The sequence below is a fragment of the Tribolium castaneum genome, chromosome 10, assembly GCF_031307605.1.
Source record: "Tribolium castaneum strain GA2 chromosome 10, icTriCast1.1, whole genome shotgun sequence".
In the NCBI taxonomy this organism is placed as follows: Eukaryota; Metazoa; Arthropoda; class Insecta; order Coleoptera; family Tenebrionidae; genus Tribolium; species Tribolium castaneum.
Window position 1 is genome coordinate 2,201,160 of NC_087403.1, and position 22,394 is coordinate 2,223,553.

At 40.1% G+C, this 22,394-nt stretch overlaps 3 protein-coding genes across 11 annotated transcripts; 1 reads left to right on the forward strand and 2 right to left on the reverse strand.

The window, feature by feature from the left end:
* Positions 1-87: 87 nt before the first annotated feature.
* On the reverse strand, positions 88-13,936 carry LOC656391 (paralytic A). 7 transcript variants are annotated; one of them, XM_064359196.1, is made up of 27 exons: positions 13,387-13,935; positions 12,574-12,750; positions 11,629-11,661; positions 10,603-10,758; positions 10,343-10,548; positions 10,157-10,285; positions 9,548-9,639; positions 9,286-9,498; positions 8,865-9,238; positions 8,587-8,817; positions 7,873-8,113; positions 7,626-7,825; positions 7,479-7,575; positions 7,370-7,432; positions 6,478-6,770; positions 6,260-6,433; positions 6,054-6,216; positions 5,814-6,001; positions 5,561-5,765; positions 5,387-5,515; positions 4,650-5,338; positions 4,478-4,600; positions 4,304-4,426; positions 4,059-4,253; positions 3,767-4,012; positions 3,144-3,719; positions 88-3,096 (listed from the first exon to the last, which is right to left on the reverse strand). In XM_064359196.1, exons 2-27 carry the CDS (start codon positions 12,718-12,720, stop codon positions 2,299-2,301), a joined length of 6,084 nt encoding a protein of 2,027 aa, XP_064215266.1. In that variant the 5' UTR covers positions 12,721-12,750; positions 13,387-13,935; the 3' UTR covers positions 88-2,298. The 7 variants fall into 7 exon arrangements, with proteins under 7 accessions (XP_064215266.1, XP_064215264.1, XP_064215267.1 ...); XM_064359194.1 differs by having other exon boundaries at positions 8,533-8,817; XM_064359197.1 differs by having other exon boundaries at positions 5,387-5,765; positions 13,387-13,936.
* Positions 13,937-16,057: 2,121 nt separating this feature from the next.
* Frmd5 (FERM domain containing) lies at positions 16,058-20,772 on the forward strand. The gene is made up of 8 exons (XM_008201818.3): positions 16,058-17,032; positions 17,085-17,189; positions 17,236-17,667; positions 18,825-18,977; positions 19,023-19,111; positions 19,162-19,376; positions 19,422-19,607; positions 19,657-20,772. Exons 1-8 carry the CDS (start codon positions 16,937-16,939, stop codon positions 20,085-20,087), a joined length of 1,707 nt encoding a protein of 568 aa, XP_008200040.1. The 5' UTR covers positions 16,058-16,936; the 3' UTR covers positions 20,088-20,772.
* Positions 20,773-20,845: 73 nt separating this feature from the next.
* LOC100142560 (acyl-coenzyme A diphosphatase NUDT19) lies at positions 20,846-22,370 on the reverse strand. 3 transcript variants are annotated; one of them, XM_008201816.3, is made up of 5 exons: positions 22,094-22,370; positions 21,616-22,060; positions 21,340-21,572; positions 21,086-21,293; positions 20,846-21,042 (listed from the first exon to the last, which is right to left on the reverse strand). In XM_008201816.3, exons 2-5 carry the CDS (start codon positions 22,028-22,030, stop codon positions 20,849-20,851), a joined length of 1,050 nt encoding a protein of 349 aa, XP_008200038.1. In that variant the 5' UTR covers positions 22,031-22,060; positions 22,094-22,370; the 3' UTR covers positions 20,846-20,848. The 3 variants fall into 3 exon arrangements, with proteins under 3 accessions (XP_008200038.1, XP_008200039.1, XP_064215383.1); XM_008201817.3 differs by having other exon boundaries at positions 21,616-22,038; positions 22,094-22,369; XM_064359313.1 differs by having other exon boundaries at positions 21,616-22,370.
* Positions 22,371-22,394: the final 24 nt, after the last annotated feature.

The following is a 22,394-nucleotide window of genomic DNA, read 5'->3' on the forward strand; positions in this document are numbered from 1 at the left end:
CGCCATTGCCTCACAAATCCCTGACAGCGCCGGAGATCGATATATTAAAGGCGTGGTTTAATTCAAATAAATGAAAAACAAGCAAAATTAGGCGTTATGTGATTTTTATTTGAATTGGTAATTAATAATAAAACAACAAAAGTAATAACAGAATGGTAATTATCTATATGGACAATAATAATATCCAATATAAATCGAGATCGCTTTAATTTTCGCAAAGCTTACAAACTAAATCTTATCAATAACTACCCTAAAAACAACGATTGCTTAGAAAAATTATATGTATATAATATGTTGTAATACTATGATTATTCATTATATTACATGAATGGCTTGTCAAAATGTAGATACGATGTACCGAACACAATTATCTAAAGTGTATGTTACATGTACCTACACGCGTTAGAAAGGAAAAAACCCAAATCGCAAAATATTAAGCATATCATATCCAGCGTAAAAAAGTGAACAATTGAAATGTATGAAGATATTCGCTCAGTGCTGGAACTGTACCTAAGCCTAGGTATACAAGCAGATTGTGCAGTTTCTTACGCCAGATAACAAACATGTGCAAAAATTTTCAACCTGTGTTTTGTGAATGAGTAAAATTGCTCCTTGAATCACTCACTTTAAAACAAACTGTGGAGTATGAAAGCGGAAAGGCAACTGATTCACAATACACCTCTTCATGTAACCTTGCTGTTTAATTTCCCTAATAACAAAATAAATCATTTAAATGGAATGTTGGTTTGAACTACGTATATACAGTGTATTGTCAAAATCAGTTAATCTATTTCACTATCACAATAACAATGTGTGCGTATTATTAGATTAAAATGCAGCACACTAGAGAACAGATCTCGTCAAATCTTGAGTCTACTGTTGAAAAGAAGCGGTGGAGCTTAAACAAATCATTCGTATATTAGCGATTGCCAATGTAATATATAAGTAGTGTGTTTCATTGCACCGGGAGACAATAATCTTTCTAAATATAGTTACTCCACTCATCTTCGAGCGAATGAAACATACCGCAGTTGTCAGTTATCACTTCGTTCCGTCAATGGTGAGTGTTTGAATGAGCTTTGGTTGTCGATATTTATGGAATTTTCGAAATAATCAGAAGAAATTTAAGGGAAATTTTATTTGTCATGGCTAGATGGTGTACAGGAAAACGAAGGCCTTTCAAGTCTCGCATTTGCCCATTGAAATCACTGTCTGGGAATAACAGTCGGTTTAATGGGTCCAAAAATGTAATAGTAACCACGTCAACAAACACTAACCAAATCCGTAATATTCATATAAAATCTTAACAATAATTATCTAATCAACCAATAAAACGTAACAGCATATCATAACGTAGAACGACAGTTCTGTAGTTATATCTGGATCTCTAAGTATCGAATAAAATATTTGCAACGGTATGGGTGACATTTTTGCCAAAAACCCTCCAATGGTCCAGCCATGATAAAAAAATTCAATGTATAACTAACGTTACATTATAATTTATACAACTCGTGCGATCAATAAGTCGTAAAATGCTGTTATTGTGTGAAATAAAAAACTTTAAGCTAATTGTATTCAAGCACATATTTTAAAAATAGTACAGCATGTGCTATATTGCTTGTTAAAAAGTGTCTCCTTTTTGAAAAAATGTCACACATACAAATTTACAATAGATATTGTATGAGGCATACGAAAATTTTTCTTTTTTTGACCCATTTGCCCCTCCTCCAATACTGTCCATGTAGCTTGAAGAAAGCACCGTTTATACGAATTACTCTTTAGAATATGTGTAATTGTTCCTGTTATTTTTGGGGCGCACTTGGGAATAGTGCCCCCAAAAACGCGCAGAAAACGACTACGTTTGGTACAATTCAATGAATAATGCGCCCTACTGGTTCAACCAGCATATGGTACTAGTGGAGCGCAAAAGTTGCGCAAGGATATGGAATAAATCATGCTAGTTCGAACAGCAGGATTCTTATCTATTAAAATCCACCAAGCGTTCGACCAGTCGTAGTTGTGTGTTTGGTGTGCAGTAGCAACTAATGCTGGGACATTGTTGTTACTAGTCGTATTGAAAATCTAGTGGTACCTTCTCCATGAAACTACACGCACTTACTTGGTCGCCGCAAGTTTTTATCTCGGGAGATCGTCCAGTTAACAATGACGGCCACCGCAAACCGGCCGCAAAACGTAATTCGATGCATGTAATAAGAGGATATGTCTGGAGAGCAGCCGAGATAAAAATTTCGAACGTAGCGTCCACTATGGTGGCGTCAAGGAGGGGCGGGGCCATTCTCAGACGTCCGCAGACCTGGAGCTGACGCTGGGCGTGCGACTGTGCAACACCACTTTGTGCCCGTTTTTGGTCGCAAAGCCGTCGTTCTCCACCAAAACGGCCGTTTGGTGCGCCTCCAGCTCACTGTCTTTGTCCAGCTCCCCCTCGCCTGCCGGCTCGGGCACGCCGCTGCTGCGCTGCTGCTTGTGCTTGCGCCACGCGTTCTGGATCAGGCGCGCACAGTACTCCTCGCGCTGCCTCCACAGCGTGGAGCTCACTGGTTCGTAGCCCGGCTCGTTCGGGTGAGTGTTCACTTCACTGAGTTCGGCGGTCTCTTCAATCGGATTGCCCTTGCGGGCGAAGAAGTCTTTAGTTAGCGCATCTAAAATATCTACACAAAACATGAGATCACCCTTGCATATGGTGATGTCCATGGAAACTATCTTGTATTTGTTGGGTTTGTGGATTTGCAAAGGCGGCTCCAGCACATCCAGGAAGTCCGACAGCTGGTCGTAGCGGATGTACTGGGTGCCGTCAGGGTCGAACTGCTGCCAGATCTCGTAGTACATGTCGTAGTCGTCGTCGGTCAAGCCCTCCTGCACGTCTTCCGTGGCCTGGGAGTAGTTCTCCAAGATCACGGCGATGTACATGTTGATGACGATCAGGAAAGAGATCACGAGGTAGCTAAGTAGAAAGGCGATGCCTATTGTTGAGTTCCCGCAGTTCCCCGTCTCTCCTATCTCATTGTTCGGCAACTTGCAGTCCTCTTCGTTTATAATCCCGTCCAAAACGCCGTCCCACCCGGCCGAAGTGGACATCTGCAACACGATTCGTTCAAATGGTGTCCCTCCCCGAACGACACTACCTGAAATAGGAGAATCATGGACTGGGCAAAAGTTTTGAAGTTGTAGACGTCATCCAATCCGCTCTTGTCTTTGACGTGCATGAAGAAGGACATCCCGAAGATGGCAAAGATGAACATCACCAAGAATAACAGTAAACAGATGTTGAATAGTGCAGGCAGTGACATGGCTAATGCGAAAAGCAGTGTGCGGATGCCTTTTGCTCCTTTCACCAAACGGAGTACCCTCCCGACTTTTGCCACACGCACCACTCTCAACAGTGTTGGTGATACGAAATATTTTTCGATGATATCACTCAAAACTAAACCCAAGATTGACAAAATCACAACTACCAAATCGAAGAGATTCCACGGTTCCGTGAAGTAATGGTATCGCAACGCAAACATCTTCATGAGGCACTCGGTACTAAATATAACTATGAAAATCATGTTGAGGTAGTCTAGCACTTGCGTAAACGTCTCTTTCTGCTGGTAATGGTCCATCGTCATCGTCAACATGTTCAAGCCAATGAACAACATGATTATCATGTCAAATTTCTTATTTGTTACTATCTCAAACACGATAGCTTGAGGCTTCCACTACAATTATCACGTCAGTTTTATAAAAAAGTCAAAACGCAACAAACCCTCGGTCTCGGGATCGCTTTCATAGGCTTCTTCGAACCCATTTTCTTCATCGCATTGTAGTACTTTTTCTGATCCTCAGTCATGAACATTTCCAACGAACCGCCGGCTTTCTTCTTTTGTGCATTAAAGTTATCAATGATCACCCCAATAAACAGATTCAAAGTAAAGAACGATCCAAAAATAATAAAGAAGACGAAATATAAATACATGTAAATGTTCGTCTCTCTTATTGGTTGTTTATTAATCTGCAAAACAGTTTTTACAATTGAATACCTTATGTTCCCTCGGTACCTCTCTGGAATCTATCGCATCGTTCATGATTTGTATCCAGCCCTTAAACGTGGCGACTTGAAACAAGCAAAGGTAGGCTTTACCCACGTGATCAAAATTCATTCTGGAATTCTCCCACGTGTAATTTTCGGCAATACAAGCGTTGTAGTCGGGAATAATTTCGTAGCTCAGACTCGTCTTATTTGCGTCCACGCACTGTAAAGAAACAGTGGTCACACAAACCAAAAACAAAAAATCAGCGTTACCTTAAAGTATTTACCAGCAAATAATTGTACACCCATTATAGCAAAAATCAACCAAAAGATCAAGCACACTAGCAGTACATTGAAGATGGATGGTATAGCTTGTACGAGTGCGTTCACCACAACCTAGAAACGCCCCAATTAAGTCTGGAAATGAGACACTTCGTCGCAGATTACCCTCATCCCTTGCATCCGCGACATGGCACGGAGCGGCCTCAGAGCTCGGAGTGTTCTCATGGTTTTAAACGCTTGAATACCACCAGCGCCACAAAGAGAGGCAATAAAATTAATTAAGGACACCTAGTAAGCAATGTTAGGTGGGTCTGGCCAAGGGGAGATCGAGACTTACCATTACGATAATAAAATCTAGCCAGCACCATGCGTTCGTAAAGTACTTTTGGAAACCTAAAGCCAGCCACTTTATCAACATTTCGAAAAAGAAAATCACTGTAAAAATGCGGTCCATGTAGTATAAAATGTCTTGCAAGATCGGCCGTTTCGAAAGATGCACATCCTCCAAAGCCAGGGCCAGACTGCTCAGCAAAATCATCGTGATGACCGCCGTTTCGAAATATTTGTTTTCTATCAGCCGGAACGTTTTGTAGCGCAAGTTCGCCCAGCCTTGCCAAAAGGGCGAGTCTTCGTCGCCGGCCAGGAACGGGAACTTTTTGTAACACGACTCGGGACAGCAGTCGGCGGAATATTCGTCGATGATGTCTTCAGTGTTTGCGTCAACCAAATCTTCATTCAGGACTTCCTTACATTCGCAGCCTTCTTCTTCCGTGTCTTCGGCGATACCTAGCTCTTCTTTGCTAGCATCGCGCTTCTCTTCCTGCTCTTCGTTATCTTCAAGAACGTCGGCACTGCCTTTGTGACTCTCGTCCTTAAAGCGATAAGTGTGACTCCCGTATGAATTATTACTAATTTCGTCGTCGTCCAAGTGACTAATAAAATCACTGTGGTCTAAAATTGAATTTCCGATAGTTTTGCTTTTACTCAAGCTGTTCTTGTCTCGTTTCAAATTCGCTTTCGAATCACCTGAAATTTAGAATGAAACCAAAGCCAATTTTTTGTTGTTATGCAAACCATGAACTGTAAGGTCCATACCGGTCCCTATGCCTATCGTTACTTCAACCCGGTCTTTAGGGTTTTTCTTCATTAAACCGTTAGCCAATATTTCGTCTTCTGATATTTCTAACGCACACTCTCGTTCGTCTGAAATTACCAAGTGACTAACTAGAGATAAGTTTCTTTTTTTACCTGAGGGCTGGTCTGATATCTGATTAGTTAGTTTAAATCGGACGATTTTTACCATGTCTAAAACACTACCCTTTATCCACCGTATAAAACGCGCTATTCTCTCAAAGGCCTCTGCTATTTTATTAGTGTCGTTGTCGGCAGTCGGTGCTGAGAGGTTTGAAGAGCCAAAGTTGCTCAAAAGCAGAGCCAAGAAGAGGTTCAGTACCTGGAGCACCTCATGTAACACAGGTGCGAGTGGTTGGGAGATACGTACCACAAGATTACCAATTACCACAGTTGCTAGGAAGAATGGAATACAAGACACATCACCTACTAACATGCAATCCCACATAGATTCTATCCACTCTCCACACAGTACTCTAAACACTATCATAAAGGAATGCATAAAATCGGTAAAGTTCCACCTTGGAAGTTCGTGGTCGGGAAATCTATCAACGTTATCTGGAATTTTTTATTTTTGTCGTTTGGTAACGAGTAGTTGAAATGCGTCTACCTGTATAGTTTTTCCCAAATAGTTGCATCCCCATTACGGCAAATATGAATATGATGATGCACAAGACAAACGTTAGATTCCCCAAAGCCCCCATCGTCCTGCCCATAATGGAGATGAGTAAGTTCAAGGTTGGCCACGACTTTGCCAGTTTAAAAACCCTCAACTGCAAAAAAATTAAAATAGAGAACAAAATTTGCGGAACGTACCAGTCGGAATGATCTCAAAACGGACAACCCCTGGACCCCTTCAAGCCCAAGTTCCAGCAACGACAACGCCACTATTATGAAATCAAAGATATTCCAGCCTTCTTGAAAGTAGAACTTCGGACTCATCGCGATCAACTTCATCGTAGCTTCGATCATGAAAGTGGCGGTGAAGAACTAAAATTTGTGATTATGTGGGTTCGCTGTCCGGGGTGACTTACGTAGTTGCCGCTCTTTAGGGCCTTTTCCAGGTCTTTGTCCATGTCGTGGTGGTCGAGCGCCATGAACAGGGTGTTGACGACGATGCAGAGCGTGATGAACAGCTCGACGAACGGGTCAAACACTATCAAACTGACGAACTTCTGGATGACGACCCAGCAGTGGCAACAGTCCCAGACGCAGAAAATGTCGATTATTTTGAGGGTGTAGGCCAGCATGCGTTCGCCGACCGTGGGCTCCTCCTCTTCTTCGTCATTCTCGTCGTTATTAGTCGCTGAGAAAATATAAACGGAAACTGAACCAAGCATTAGTAACGGTGATTTTGACACACTCTTTTTTGGGGAAAGAGGTTTTGTGCAATGCGACAGTCGAGCAGCCGTTCTTAACCGCTGGTTAAGTCTGTCTTGTTCCGCTCAAAGCAATTTGGGAAATTGTGTTCTTGGCCAAAGTTTCGGAGAGAATGAGAGCCAACACGCACTAGAAGCTCATGCCGATGAAATGGAACATTTGCGTCTTTCAATTGCTAAGTTCAACATCAAGTCTATTTCTCCTATTTGCACCGAATCTAAACTAGCTAACATGTAACATGATGTGAATTGTCGCTGAAATTTCGGTGCTGCAACACCAGGAATTGCCAAGGGGCTAGATGATCGCTAACTAACCAATTAGTTCTTGTGCTTCAATACAGAATGGATTTGGTGCTCAACATTGCTGATTCTTATTATTTTATTTACCTAAGAAACGTCTTGTTTAAAATCCCTCCGTATTGTAAATCGTAGTAAATAAACACGTATTAGTTTGAATGGTCCAGCAGTGCGTTGGCTAGTGTTTAATTAAGCACAATGTTTCGTGTGGCGGGATGTAATCTGGGGATTGAAAAAACCGCCAACTTACCTCCATGCTCACTCCCGCCGCTGGCAGCCGCTTGCTCAATAATATCGTTGAGGACTTTTACGTCTGAAAGCACACTTTTAATTTTTTCTCTAAACCAAGCTCCCAGTACCTTTCATATCTACAACCGTTTGCCTCTGATTGTTGTCAATAAAGGAACTATCCAGTTGTTTTAATTTCGATTCACAAAGCTGACCCGTGGGACCATCCTTTGGGAACTCGTGATTAGAATCCCGTTTTTGTGCAAGTTGCAACTTACATAATCACCTCGGTGTGCTTTGTGTGTGATTTCAAAGAACGAGTTTGTTGTGGCCGGAGGTGCGTTCCTCATGGAACGGCACCGGAGTTGGCTCTCCTTCGTCATGTTTTTCCCACTGCCTACGAGGCCTCCAAGGAGGTCCCCGTGCGAGGTGTAGGACATCCGCGCGGCGTGGGAGTTGTACGATGAGTGACGTGACCCTTCAAGCAAAGTTAGTAGCTGTTGTTTCTGGTAAAATTGTGGTTACCCAGATTGGCGTAGTACATGGGGAACACCATGGCGCCGTTCTCCTCGCTCATGGGAGTGACAGCGTTGGAGTCGTCGGCGTAGGGAAGATGTTCTTGAGCATCGAGATAGGTCGAGAGAACCAAAGGTTTGCGGTCGCAGGGGCCGCCCACCATGTGCCTGTTGTTCCGGATGGTGAACTGGTGGCTGCCTCTGGACCCTCTGCGAAGGTTGAACGGAGATCCCGGAAGACTGAGACTTGCCTAAACGGTCACATGAAGGTCATGTCCTAACTTGCACTTAGTAAACCACGACCGGGAAATGATAACTGGTGTTATTTTTTCCCGCTCTGAGGCTGATTTGATTCAGTTGATTAAGACTTGCCTGAATACGGACATGGTTATACATGCGTGACGTGTATGTAAAGTTTGTGTGAAAATAAGCGTGTACCCACGGCAAGAATCATTCTTCCTTACTCGGCTTACAAAATTACTTGCATAAGAATGACGAACTAAAAAAAGCAGAAAATAAAGTGCTGGCTTTAAGGTGATAACAATGTTGGAAGAGAGTCTAAACACTATAATTGTCATGATCTTTTACTTTGACATCAACTGAAGTACTTTTTGAAAGCAACATCGTTTCCGTTCTAAAGTCAATCGCTTTCAAATATCAAGACACTTACAGCGCTGACTTTCCGTATCTTGCTGAGATTAGGAACTCTTCTGTGTTCACTCACGGAATCTAATCCTTCAGATCGTATGCTTATTTTTTCCTTGTTGTTGTCATCCTGGCCGCTCGCTTGTCCTACGAAGCTTTCATAGCTATGACAGGAATAGTCGGACGAAGACTTCACGATCTCGTGGCCGCCGCCACTGGCAGCCGCTTCCGCGGCCGCAGCTGCCTCCACCGCCGCCAAGGCTCGCGCGTCCGCCCGGTCCTGCTTCTCCTTCGCCTTCTCTTCAGCTTCCTAAAGCGCACAATTAAACACGGACTTCCCACCTCCCACAGTCTTACTCTGATGGCTTCGGCTTCGGCCTCTTCTTCATCCTGAGCCTTCTTTTGTAATTCATCATAAGACATAGCGACGATGGCCAAAATTAAGTTGACCAAATAAAACGAGCCCAAGAAGATGATCACGATAAAAAACAACATGTGCCAAGGTCCTGCAGATCTCAAAACCAATTGATATAAATTTTCCCAATAATCCTGAGTCATTAGTCTAAAGGCAGAAAGGAAGGCCCAGCCAAATGTATCAAAACTTGTGTACCCATAATTTGGATTTTCACCATAGCCTTGTAAACATGTATAACCAGGTTTACATGTGCCGGCGCCGGAGGAGTTTCCGCATAAAGGCCGCTCCCCCTTTTCTTCGTCCCAATACCAATTCGCTAAAGAGTGGGTTTAGTCGAACAGTCGCACTGTGACACGGACTTACTTTCGTTGCTTACAAATCTTTCCCAGTTTTCAGCGGTGAGATTTCCCCAGGAGCCGTCCATGGGGAAATTTTTGATACATTTTTGCGTCAGAACCCCCATGTAAATCTGTAAACCCATCAGTGCGAACACTGACAGCGAAAACATCGTTAAAATTATCACATCTCGGAGATTTTTTACAGATTCTATTACAGCTCCCACGATAGTCTTCAAACCTGTTGGGACATAAAGTTAGAGTTTCGCATTCTGCGAAGCGATTGTTACCTGGCACAATGGCAACAGTTTTTAGAGCTCGTAGTACCCTAAATGTTCTCAAGGCAGCAAGATTCCCAAGGTCTATACCCATGGTAACATAACTGTAAAATTTTTCGTTGAATGAATTATCTACACACAGGGCGGTTCTAGTTTTGCTAAAAGCCTTCTTCCTTTGTACTAGACAACGCAGATACGTTAGAATTAACTCATAATGCTCGCAATTTACTATTTTAAAAACAGTCTAAAATTAACACTACAAAAGTATATATCGATCCAGGTCTAGCTGAAATCATTCTAATTCTATTCTAGATGTTTGCTGGGATTCTAGACTTTCGAACAAATTTCTAAACAACTACGTGTTTTCTACTTTGGTGGAGATGTAGTAGCAGTCACAGTAAACTCACTTGTAACATTTTTAATTGCAATTAGCCAAAATTACACTCTTAAGCCAATAAAATATTGATTCAGGCGTGGAGAAAGGTAGCGAAAAATGAGGTTTTCGAAAAAATTGATAAAACATATTTATCCATAGAAACAGATGATAAAAATATTCGTGTCCAATTGAAGAATTGTTCTGATGACTAAGAATATGGCTAGGTCTAGGTCTAAGCTACTCACGCTAAAGCTATGACTACGAAGTCGAGCCAATTCCATGCATCTCTAAGGTAGGTGAACGGTTGAAGAATAAAACCTCTGGCCATCACCTTCACAGCTGATTCAAACGTGTAGATGCCAGTGAAAATTACTCTAAAATATGTCAAATCTGGTATGATCTGGGCCGAAGCCGCGCCAGAACGGACTTACTCAGTTGATTCTACGGTGGGTGTGGTGGGCATAATCATGAGGATACAATTGACGAGGATGGTGGTGATGATGAAAAGAGAAAATAAAGGATGCACTAAGATATAAATGGCTACTCGACGGATTGGATTGAAAGGATCGAGTATCCACAGAGCGTTGGTTGCACTAAATCGGAATATGTCCTTGCCTTTACTAACTACTACAAAAGTCTGAAAGCAAACGAGTCTTAGTGGTACCTCAGCGCCGGCTCGGTTCGCTCTTACTCTTTGGTTGCTGTAAAAAGGGTCGATGTCTTCAAGTGGTGTGCTGGCCAGTTCCGGGGGAAACCCACCCTGAAGACGGACCGGTATGGGTAACCCTTGCTCCAGAGTTGGGTCAGGTTGGGGGCCTTCATCTTCGTCCTCGTCCTCATACCGAATCTGCATCGACAACCAAACTCAGCACTCTCCCAAAAGACAGATTTTCACACTTTGCAGATTTACCATCAGGCGGTACATCCGCAAAATTGCTAAAGTGGCTGTGTAAATATAACACGTGTCATGTGGAACAAGTGAATCGTTTGCAACTCTCCCAGTCAATAATTATAACAAGGCTCAAAAGAATTTTCTTTTCACTTTTGGATCCGCAGGTCTCCATTACTCGAGTATTGATAAAAGAAAAATCTACTAAAGAAGAGAAATTTGCAACACATACAACATGCACTTGTCAAGTGTACACTTGAACTGTAATCAATCCACCGATCAACTACGAATTCAAGCTCTTAAGCTGTTGTGGTGTGTTTTAAAAATTCAGTCTAAGAAGGGACCGTCAAAACTGCTTGACGCTCCCTTGGTGTCGTGGCTCGTGTTTGGTTGTGGCAATCATAACTAAAGCAGTGTTGCAGCTAACTTCCACTATTTTCTATATTGGTTGAAAGAATTAGAAAGTGGACTAAAGGCTCTATCAGTTCGCGTCTTCAATTCATTCAACTAATATCAAACATGCTTGAACTCATTGTGGTTAGTGTTTCATATTCGTGTAGTGTCTTATCTGTCTATCGTGTCGCGTTAACGAGTTAAGTATAAGAATGCACACATTTGATGGAAATGCATTAAAATTATCTAATCAAGCATTAACAAAATGAAGCACTTATTCAGATGCAACTGACGATATAGAAGAGAAAGGAAACAGAGGAAACAGTGGTTGTGAGCCATATCGTGGCGTTATCCATGAAAATTTTGAAAAATCGTCAGAGGCATTAATTACCTAAAAAGCAACTCTTTTGAGCATTTTTAATGAGGAAATCTTACTTCTTTTTTCTTTTTCCTGCGTCCAAAACCGGTCTGCAATAAAGGTTATACAATTTAACATCCATAAGCACATAACATCGCTTTGCTACACTACATCACACAATTCCGTGGTGATTAGTCATCATGAGAGGGATATCAACCGCCACAACCCTCACTGAAAAATTTACCAACTGATGACGTTTTTGGTGCCCAACCTTGTTTCCCTCACGGTAACAAAGCACCACTCGTGATATGACATGAAATGTGCGAGGTAAATAATCAAAAAATGCCACGTCTGAAAGTTACTCAGATCATCGCCGAGACTCTTGCGATATTGATCCTGAATACTCCACATTTCCAATGCGTAGGGGGCCAAAATAAATAAAACAAAACATAAGTCAACATATTTTATTAAAACCAAATCAATCGAAAATATTCGATTAAAACTCAAAAACGGAAACGGGCCCGCTCCACGAGCCGCCACTGGTAACAGCGGTGAAAAAAAGGCCACAGAAAGCGTTTCTTTTCTCATCAAATTTTAATCATTGCTACACGCTAACAGCATAAGCAGTAAAATATTGATCTATTTATTCATTTCCGTGACGCTTTAATTTTAGGTGTTTGGATTTTTCTGGAAAGCACTAGAAGTATGTGTTTGGTAGGATGTCTGAAAATAGTGCTTTAGTTAATTTTTGCATCAAGTCGGTAGCATGCTAATGAGACCCTATGTACACTAAACCACAAAAGCAATGCCACTTCGTTGGTCTTTGAACTAATTTAAGATTTATGGACAATATAAGTACATTAAAGTCATGCATGCTTACATACATAAGAGTTGAGGAGTAAGTACAAAACAGATACGTTATATACATAGAAGATTAAACATGATGTATAGTATGTCGCGACTTGTCACCAATGATTTCGGTTTGTGAAGTGAATGAGATGACGGAAAAAGCGATTAAGTACCTCTCCTTCAGCTCTTTTCTTTTCCAACTCCTTCTGTTTAGCATGTTCTTCTGCAATTCGAGCCTCGATGGTCGCAAGCGACTCGCGCGTAAATGGACGGAATAGGCTGCGCTCCTCCTCGGACGATAAGTCAGAGGCGTCGGACATGTCTCCTCGCGCCTAGGCCCCCACGATACCCTAAAAGCACGCATGTAAACAAATTTTCACTTCCCCACTTTTACCAAAAACACAAAAACGGCCTTCGCGAACAATTTGTTTCCATTATTTTTAAGCGCACTTGAAGCTTGTTTGACCCAAGGTTGGCATATTTCTTCAGTATAGATTTTTGGTAAAGTAGTACAGAAGTGTCAAACGGATCGGGAGAGTTTCAGAAACGCTACACAATTTTCGCTGAAATTTTGAAGAAAGGGTTTTACTTTTTAAATATGTGTGTTTTTATCATGCCGTATTGTCCTTGTCCTGTTAACCGTAAACCCTGTAATGCTCTGATGCAAGAGAGAGATGAAACGAAAATTGATTATTTCCATTCGCCTTCTCAAGGAAAGTGAGACAGGGATAAATGTAATTGTGCGGGTCTCCTGCAGTAGTATGTTTATCTTTTTCTAGCATATAAATTGCATATAAGTTCGTTTCATTCTGCGTTTTGTTTAATTATTCGCTCAATGTGATCTAAGGGGAAAATTGTGTATTAGACTAAAAGGAGATTTAAAGAAAGCAGAAAATGCGATTAAAACGAAAAATCCCCTTCTAGCCTAAGCCGAAACTGCAATTTAAATGCCAACCTATGAGAGGGTATCAGAAAAATGCTTCTACCTCATTTTGAGTTCTCGATGTCATCAATTAAAATCAATGTGCTTAGTATTGATGGAAGCTTCATTCAAATGGCTCACAACAATCATTCCTTTGCCAATTCGTGAAACATCATTTAGATATTCTCCTAACTAACTCGTTTAGCTGCACTCGAACCACCTTCAATGACACAATTTTGGTGTTACTTTAACTTTAGAGTCTCCGTTTTAGTAAGATTCACTCAAATTAAACTTAAGGGAATAATTAGGGTTAGTACTTAACTGTTTGATTCGTTAATTAACATTGCTTTAAGTTTCTGACTGGATGCGTTTGTTTCCCAACCTTGTACAAGTTTAATCATATTTATACCAATACGCACTAAAAAAATTAAACAGTGTGGTGGTTGGCACTTGACTTAGATTTAAATTAACACAAAGTCGTGGGTTTTAGACGGGGGTTTATTTTCAAACTCTTTTAGTTTGTTAAAACAGTTCGTTCAACCTTGCTCACGCGACCGCCATGTTCTCTCTACTCCCCTCGCGTCACGACGCCTGGCGTCGCATACAGGCGCCGCATAACCATCGCAGGTACCCATGTCCACAATCACGGCACCGACCCGTGCGCCCTCTATGGCTGACAACACTCATTCCGCACTTTCGACTTCTACCAATCAAAACAAAAATATACTTAATATTTTATTACATCATCAATAAAGGCCGTAGACAACTCGGCGAATCTTTGCCCAAACTTTTTGACCGAAAGAGAAATGAAGTAGCGTCGCGAAATATGCCTCCGAGAGGCTACACATCAAATTTTCAATCAACTTAAGGCTGACGTTTATAAATTTGTAAAATTTGTTTTTCCTTTCTCCCTTTGCTCTTCAACAGCCGCATTGCCGGGGGTTGACGCGCCCTCTAAAGCTTGTCCACACAACTTTCCAACAATATCGGAACAGTTTAATCATTTAATTAGGGTCGGATAATAAAGTAATGGGAATGTGGAATGGATTGGTCGTTTTTTCCCAGCTTGATCGTTTCAAAGCGAACGAAATGACATATTTTTCAATACAGACGGGCAATTAATTTGCAAATACAGCTGAAAGCGCTCCTATTGATTTACATAAAAGTAGTTTTGCCGCAGGTGTTTTGCTTTTAATCCGTCTGTGTGCAAAATGTCACAATTCTCGCTTTTATTGGGCCTATGTAAAAATACCAACGCATTTGTGACCTTTTAACGATCAGCCTAATAATCGAGTGTCATTTATCAGTTCTAAGTATAAACTTTCGCTGCATTAGTTGCGCTCAGGTAGCTAATCGAGTCGATACTCCCTCATTTGCATAACATTTTTAGCGTTTTACGATGGGAATTCACGATATTTTGGTTTCGAAAAATTAACGATTATTTCCCACTATGTTGTACCTACACATGTGGCTGTAAACTTTTTATTGATTCAAGTTATTAATAACATTATTGTTTTAAATGCGGCCCGTTTCCTTTGCGTCAATTCCTTCAAAAACACTAAAACACGAACCATCATTTTCCTGAAAGTCTATTGCCCATACTTTGCGGTGTGTGGCAGTGCATATATCTAATATTCACATTCATATGTTATTTCTTTATACATGCTCGTGTTTCCCGTGCTGTCTGTAAATAAATGACGATACAGACAGATGTGCTCGCAGAAAGAGTATGTGAAGGTACGTAGCATTTATGTACACATGCAACTGCAGAATTTATTATTTCAAACAAAATATCCACTCTGTATTCGATACTGTAAACATGAGAACCTTTTCGACGAAACTCCAGCCCATTCAACAGAAAGTATTGACTTTTATGAGTTTTAATAATCTTTGAGAAGCAAAAACAAAAAAATGGGGTCTTAAAGTATCAAGGTTTTTGACCTAATTGGTACATTTTTGAGTTTTGTGAGGGAATCTTGCGAATAAATTGACTTTTTGCTGAGAAACTTGTGAATCGTTTGAGTTTGAACACGAAATAATTGCGAGAATCAATTTTTATCAAAAACAAATCGCCCCATAATTATCTACGATTTTTGAACGCAAGTGTAAGAGAAAACTTTATATTTTCTTCGAAAACAGCGAAATTGCCGATGGTTTGGCCGACATTTACAAAACAATCAAACAACTCTTTTTTGCTCGGTTATAATCGCCGTATGATTGGTTTGTTTTACAGTTGGGAGTGCAATCTCCCTCCCCGATATCCAATGCCAAACGTTTCAATCGTCTTGCAGTTTTTTGTGCACCAGATAAACAAGTAGGAGGTGATTTTTATATTTTTATTGGTCAATTGCTCATTCATGGGACAAATGAGACAGTAAACCGGTTAAGGGCCGGTCTTTCTCACAGAACGGGATGTCGCCTTAGATGCGAATAAAATGGTCGATTCTGCTTAGTTCTTGATAAAATTTATTTTTTTGACAAAACACACTTTTTTAATTTATTACACAAAAATTAAGAATCCTAGAAAAGTGGGCACTTTTACACAATTAATTAAAATCTACACTGTCACTTTGGAATAATTTATACTTAATTCTAATTATATTATCTGATTAATTAATTATTAATTAAATGAATTTTTAAAATTAAAATTAAAATTAATTATAAAAATTTTGTTCGGGTTTCCCCTACACGATTTGAATTTGAATTACTTTATTGAGTGAATCTTTTTTTATTACATTTCCGAATATTAATCACCAGGTGAAATGATAAGAGTTGATTGATGTATTTGCGTAGGCCGGCCGAAAAAACCCTAAATCAAATGATTTTTCGAAGTATTTCTGCCCCAGTTTCTGGAATACTATTTTAGGCCACTCCGCCCTTCTCCGAAATTTATTATAGTTTCGAAAACTTCCAATTAAATTTATTATACGAACATTTCCGATTCGAACGAGTGACTACAGCATGTTTTACGAGACTTGCGCCTGATGTTTGTTCTTAAATATTGTTGTTTAATTGTTATTTTTTCAAAAACAATTATTATGTCTATAGGTATTGGCTTTTTTCAAGGGGTGTACAATCGGAGTATGTAATATTGATTGCATTTTTCTGGCGCAGTACAAATAAACGAATCACCCTGTGTAAAAACCAGCCCTTGTAACTTTTTACGAAAGTTGGCGAAATTAATGGTGGGGCAATTGCTTTTATTGGGACATTTTGTGATGAATGAAACGTAGAAAGTTGGCAATGAAGTGAACTCGTGTTGTGACTCCGCCCAACAGGTGAACTATGCGCCAAAATGGGCGGGGTTTAGCGGGGAGGAGTATTGCAGTTGTGTTGATTGTTGTCTTGTTAAAAAAATAATTTAGGAATTGTTTTTTCTTGGGATGATCGCCGGATTTGTCCTTTCAGGCAACCGAGTTGTCTCGTTGTTGTGGGGAGTTTCGATGTTGTTCATGCGCAGCTACGTCACGTAGTATTCAAGCTTCTGTCAAAAATATGTGTCAAATGCTGTCTTGTGTTATTTACGTAAATAATTGTCTGTTGTAAAATAAGATAATAAATTTTATAAAAAGTTGCGAATTATAAATGAACTAGACATATGTTTAAAGTGGAAAATGTTAAAGTTTGGCTCCAAACATGACAGTAATATTGTTTACAAATGCACGGTCCGATTATTGGAAGATACGGAAATCCTAGAATGTGAATATAAGGTGATTAAAGAACTTATTGTTTGGCTTTAACCCGTCTTGCCTTAAATTCCAGCCCCACCATAAGGGTAAATACTTGTTGGAATATGTGTGTCAACAGTTGAATTTAGTAGAACAAGACTACTTAGGGCTCCGCTATGTTGATATTCAAGACCAAAGAGTAAGTGGTTGGTAATTGAACAATTCCAGCTAACACCACTTTGTAGCACTGGCTGGACTTAGGGAAATCAATCTGTAAACAAGTCAAAGATTTGGATCCGGTCCTGTTTAGTTTTCGTGTTAAATTCTACCCTCCTGATCCATTCCGCCTTAAGGAAGAAATAACACGTTACCAAATATTTTTGCAATTAAAACGAGATCTACTACATGGGCGCTTATATTGCGCCACGAACGAAGCCGCAATGTTGGCAGCACTTATCTTACAAGGTGAATTGGGCGATTACGACCCTGAAATTCACGTTGGAAATTACATGAGCGAATTAAAAATACTACTTAAACAGACTGAAACCATAGAGGAGAAAGCGATGGAAATCCATCAGAAGCAACTCAAAGGCCAAAGCCCCTCGCAAGTGGAAAACACCTTCCTCAAACTGGCCTGCCAACTAGACGCCTACGGAGTTGACCCGCACCCAGTGAAGGTCAGTAGTTCACCTTTCAATTGGAAATAAATGGGCCTAACAAGGGGACAAGTGCGTTATCAGAACAGTAAAGTTTACTGTAAGACCAGTAATAATAATAATAATAGGCCTTTATTAAAGAAAAATAAAATATAAATAAATAAATAAATATAAAAACTCTGTGGGGGCGAAGTCTAGTCGAAGCCTAGACTAGTAAATTATAAGATTTTTGCAGTTTTTTTTTAAATTAGCGAAATAAATGAACAACGATACATGAAAAGCACACTAAATTTGCTAAATGTGGAACTAATGTTGGACAAAATTTTGCAAAACTTTCGTGTTATACTTTCAAATTTCGCGAAATAAGTGAGTTTCTGACTGAAAAATGCACTGAAACCTTAAAGAAGTTCGAAAATAATTCAAATGGTGTGCTTAATTTAGTAGTTTTTGTGCAAAAATGCTTGAAAACGGCGTACATTTGACGATAGCTTAGTACTTTTTATTATTTTTGACAAAAAAATCACATTTTTGGTGATTTTTTAGGAGATTTATGATGAAATTCGGCAAAAATATCGAGTTTAATCGGTTTGTTAATTTTATAATTGACGAATAAAGCAATAAATAGTATAAAAAAGGAATATATATATATAGAGTTTCCTCTACTTGACCACCGGTAAAATGAATAAATCCGTCGCTTCAAGGTCTTTGGGGCCTAAACCGTTGGCGATAGAGAAATGGTCTGGCGGATTTTTTTAAAGGAAATTTAATTTTCTACATTTTTTTTTGTATTTTTTTCCTGTATCTTCAACCGTATTCGCAGCGTCTTGAAAAATATGAGATGAAGCGCAAATTATAAATTTAAAATAATTTTTTCTTATGTTTGTTATGAAAATTTTAGTCGTCAGTTTTTCTGGCTGTTACGAGTAACAAAGCTCAACATTTCTCTTTTTTTCCAAGTTATTAGTGAATCGATTGTATTTAAATTAAATTAAAACGCTTGGTATAACGCTCAAAGCGCCCTCATTTTTACTCTGCCGTATTATTACTTTGGGTTCAGAAAATCTCGTTTCGTCTCCTACGTTAAAGTCCTCCGTAGTTGTACTATATTAGTTTTAATTTCAAGTCAATTAAACAAAAAATGTTAGATGATTAGTAGTTGAGTCTGCGTTTGGTTTTAGGACCATAAAGGGAGTCAGCTCTACTTGGGCATAAATTATGCCGGAATTTTGACAATTCAAGGTAGTAGAAAAACGCACCACTTCCGGTGGCCCGACATACAGAAAATCAACTACGAGGGAAAAATGTTCATAATCCACCTAAATTACAATGATGTGAGTATATTTGATTGTAAAAAAAGTAACTAAGTGTGACTTTAGAAAAAGCATACGGTTGGTTTTAAATGCCCCACGGGCGCCGCCTGTCGCCACGTTTGGAAATGTGCCGTTGAACAAATGCTATTTTTCACGTAAGTTTTTGTTACGTGAAAATGGTTTTGTAAAATTTGGTTTTTGTTAGTTTGCCGGCAAGTTCCGACGCCCCGACTGTGAGCGGCGGTGGGTTCTTCTCATGGGGTACGAAGTTCAAATATACAGGGCGTACTGAAAAGGAAATCCTGGAAGACAGCGGCTCCCCAACACGGGAGGAGCCCAGCATTCAACGCACGTCCAGTTTGAGGCGTAAAGCGTCCAGTGTACCTGCAACTCCTTCAACCCCCCTTCAGCCCCATTTAGGTATTTTGCGGCTGTGGCTAGTTTCTTGTTTTATTTTTTGGGTAGGTTATAGTAGTCTGCCGAGGTCGAGTCATTCGGACGCCGGAGGCTCCCGAATGGAGTCTAGTAATAGTACAGGGTTGCTGTCAGGGTTAGACGGGAACCCGTCCCAAGCTTACAGTGATGTTGCTGCCTTAGAAACTGTTTCGGAAGACCAGGAGGCGATGGGCGCCTCCAAACTTCGAACAACAGGTAGGTCCGGTCAGGTCAGGTCAATGCGATGGTAAATTTTGTGTTTTAGTATTGAAGGATGATTCGATGGATCGCTTCAGTGATTATTATTTCCGGGACTCGTTCGAACATTCGTCGTCCGAATCCCAGTTAATTGATAGTTACCGCGGCTACGAGACTACGAATCCCTCTCATCGCTCCAGTCGTAGCCAAACTCCGTTATCTCATTCTCAGGTTGATGGTCGAATTTGCCTGCCAAATGCTACACATAGTGTACAAACAAATGTTAAGAAAACTAGAAAATTTAACATCGTGGGCGCGTTCATACCCACGTTCATTATAGTAACGATATTTGTACTAATTGCTACCGTTGTAATGTTAGAAACTGATTGTGAATTATTTGGTAGCTTTAGGAACATTCCGGAGATGGTCTCGCTAAAATACCAATTCTATGAACCAATTAAACAATATTTTCGAAGTAAAATGTCGATATTTTTCTGATTATTTAAGCTCTCTCATTTGCATTTCGAATTCAGCTTGAAGAACTCTTTGAAGTAGCAACAGATTAGTTTAGTTGCATAGAGTAAGGAATCCAATTATTAAAATAGTTCCTGCAATACTAAATCATTAGACTAGGTTACGGTTTCTTTAACGACAAAATCAGTTTTGTGTTCTAATGGCTTTAAGCAAAATGCACTGTTTTGTGATACATTCGTTGAACGAACTAAAGTGTAACATTCCGTTCAGGGCGCTTCAACGTTATTGTGGGCGTTCCTCATTTTTTTAATTTATTGAACAAATGTACAATTTTTATACAAAAGTACTCGGGCAGAAATATTTTGTTGGCAATTAAATTTAAGAAATCTGTGATCTTTTCTCAATCTGCTGCTATAGTAATAGAAATAATCGTACAAAGAAGTGCAATCAAAATCTATTTTCCGTTGAATTTGTAACTCGAATCATAATTGCTACTTACGCCAACAATTTGTGATTGTGTTATACTTTTGTGTACACAGACTTGCTTAGCGAGGCTATATAATTTTGTATGTATGTATGATGATTTAAGGGGCCACAGATTCAGAAGCACTTAGTTCATCTATTTTTATACGTTTTATTATTTTCAATTTTATTTTTGTTATCTTTCTATGATGTAACTCATTTCGCCAAATAAACTTAAGTCAATTAACGAAGTGACGTCACTTAATCCTTCCATAAATCCGCCGTAACAAAACGTTCCGCTTGAATTAATAAGACAAGCATAACTAATACCCTTTATTAAATAAGTGCGCACCGACAGGTGCGATGTGATTACACTTGGGCCTAAAATTCTCGATTTGAACCACATTGGAGTACTTCGACTTGTGCAATATCCTGTTTTTTGTCCGCGCTTCTGGAAGCTGCTCAACTTGGGGAATGGCAGTGTTATTTTCGTCATTTTTTTGGTACAAATCGTCACCTTAAACGTTCGGTTTTATGGGGAACGCGAATTTTGCGACTACCTGGCAGGATGGTGTACATCCCTTCGTTTGTTTTGACCCTAAAGGGCCAGTAAGTCTCAAAGCCCGCTCTGGCCCGCTTTGTGGCAAAATCTGAGAGGGCCTCAACATCCGGCACGGTTTTCAACCGCGACATTTCGTAAAATTGCGGCACTGGCAGTAAAACTTTCTGCTGGTTGTTCATCTCGATACATTGCTCTGGTGTGGTCCACTAAAATAAACACTGACTTTCAAGGAGATCAATAAATTTTAAAGACCATTAAGTCTTGGATTTCCCTTTCATCTTTGTGCACAGTTGGCATTTGGTGCAGCGTTGTTAGAAAAAATATTGTATTAAATTTGGACGTCAAGTACGAGGGAGGAGTGACCCAATGGCTCCAGTTCTTCAGCGCCCAAACGTCGGGGCACAATTCAAAGTGCGAACACATTTTAAAAAATTGTTCCGAGTCGTCGTGCACTTTATGCTGCCACGAGACCAATTCTTTCCCTCCTAAACCGCGTGTTACAAAATGAAAAACTGCTAATAATTTTACCGATAAATGAGGCCCAGTTGGACGCAGTGTCGGCGTTTATTTTGGGCCGAGCCAGCAAAATACCACATTCTTCAAAAGTCTCTCTGATAGCACAAATCCTGAACGATAAATATTTTGGCAGGCGGTTTTTCTCGTCGTGTTCTAATACATTTGGGATGTTTTCAACGGCTCGTAGATCATCAAATGATTGTTTACAAAAACCGAAGTTTTCGTATAATTTTAGCCACTCCAAATTGCTGTCGCTCGGAGATACATTTCCTCCGGGAAAAACGTAAGTGTTTGGCATAAATCCCGACTTGGAACTGCGTTTCAGGCACAAGATTTTGTAATTGAACGGGTTGGGCGCTCCGAAGACCGATTTTGCAGCCAAAATTAAACTCGCAGATTCGCGCCACATTTTCAAATTGCCGGTCATGACCCCGGCTGTAAGGCACGTGAAGGATTTCTGAAAAATAACAATAAGAAACGTGGCACTTACCGAAACTCCCGTCCTTGAAGAAATTATGTCAAAATGTTGTTATCAATGCCCGGTCCGTAGAACATGTGAAGTAATCTGTGTTAGTGATAATTAATCGTATTATGATAAGTGTTTGTTTGCATTTTAAATGAGCGAAATGGCCAGGCGTGCCAATGAAATTAGTTCTGTTTGTAACAGTGGCGGGACTAGCGCTTAATTTTTGTTGGGCCCACAAACACATAAACTAATCTTTTTTCTTTAAAGTCTGTCTAGATTTTATTTAATTTGTTTGTTACTAAATTACTGATACTGATCAAACAAA

Excerpts from the sequence above, each read along its gene's own strand:
- LOC656391 (XM_064359192.1), bottom strand. The coding sequence starts at position 12,720 with ATGTCCGACGCCTCTGACTTATCGTCCGAGGAGGAGCGCAGCCTATTC. Across the intron at positions 10,549-10,602 it reads CTTTTTACAGCAACCAAAGA|ACTTTTGTAGTAGTTAGTAA; the intron begins GTAAGAGCGAAC and ends GTTTGCTTTCAG. Across the intron at positions 4,013-4,058 it reads ATGCGATAGATTCCAGAGAG|ATTAATAAACAACCAATAAG; the intron begins GTACCGAGGGAA and ends ACTGTTTTGCAG.
- Frmd5 (XM_008201818.3), top strand. The coding sequence starts at position 16,937 with ATGTTAAAGTTTGGCTCCAAACATGACAGTAATATTGTTTACAAATGC. Across the intron at positions 17,190-17,235 it reads TTGATATTCAAGACCAAAGA|CACTGGCTGGACTTAGGGAA; the intron begins GTAAGTGGTTGG and ends ACCACTTTGTAG. Across the intron at positions 19,377-19,421 it reads CCCCCTTCAGCCCCATTTAG|GTTATAGTAGTCTGCCGAGG; the intron begins GTATTTTGCGGC and ends TTTTTTGGGTAG.
- LOC100142560 (XM_008201816.3), bottom strand. The coding sequence starts at position 22,030 with ATGACCGGCAATTTGAAAATGTGGCGCGAATCTGCGAGTTTAATTTTG. Across the intron at positions 21,573-21,615 it reads CAACTGGGCCTCATTTATCG|GAGGGAAAGAATTGGTCTCG; the intron begins GTAAAATTATTA and ends CACGCGGTTTAG. Across the intron at positions 21,043-21,085 it reads GATGTACACCATCCTGCCAG|GTGACGATTTGTACCAAAAA; the intron begins GTAGTCGCAAAA and ends CGAACGTTTAAG.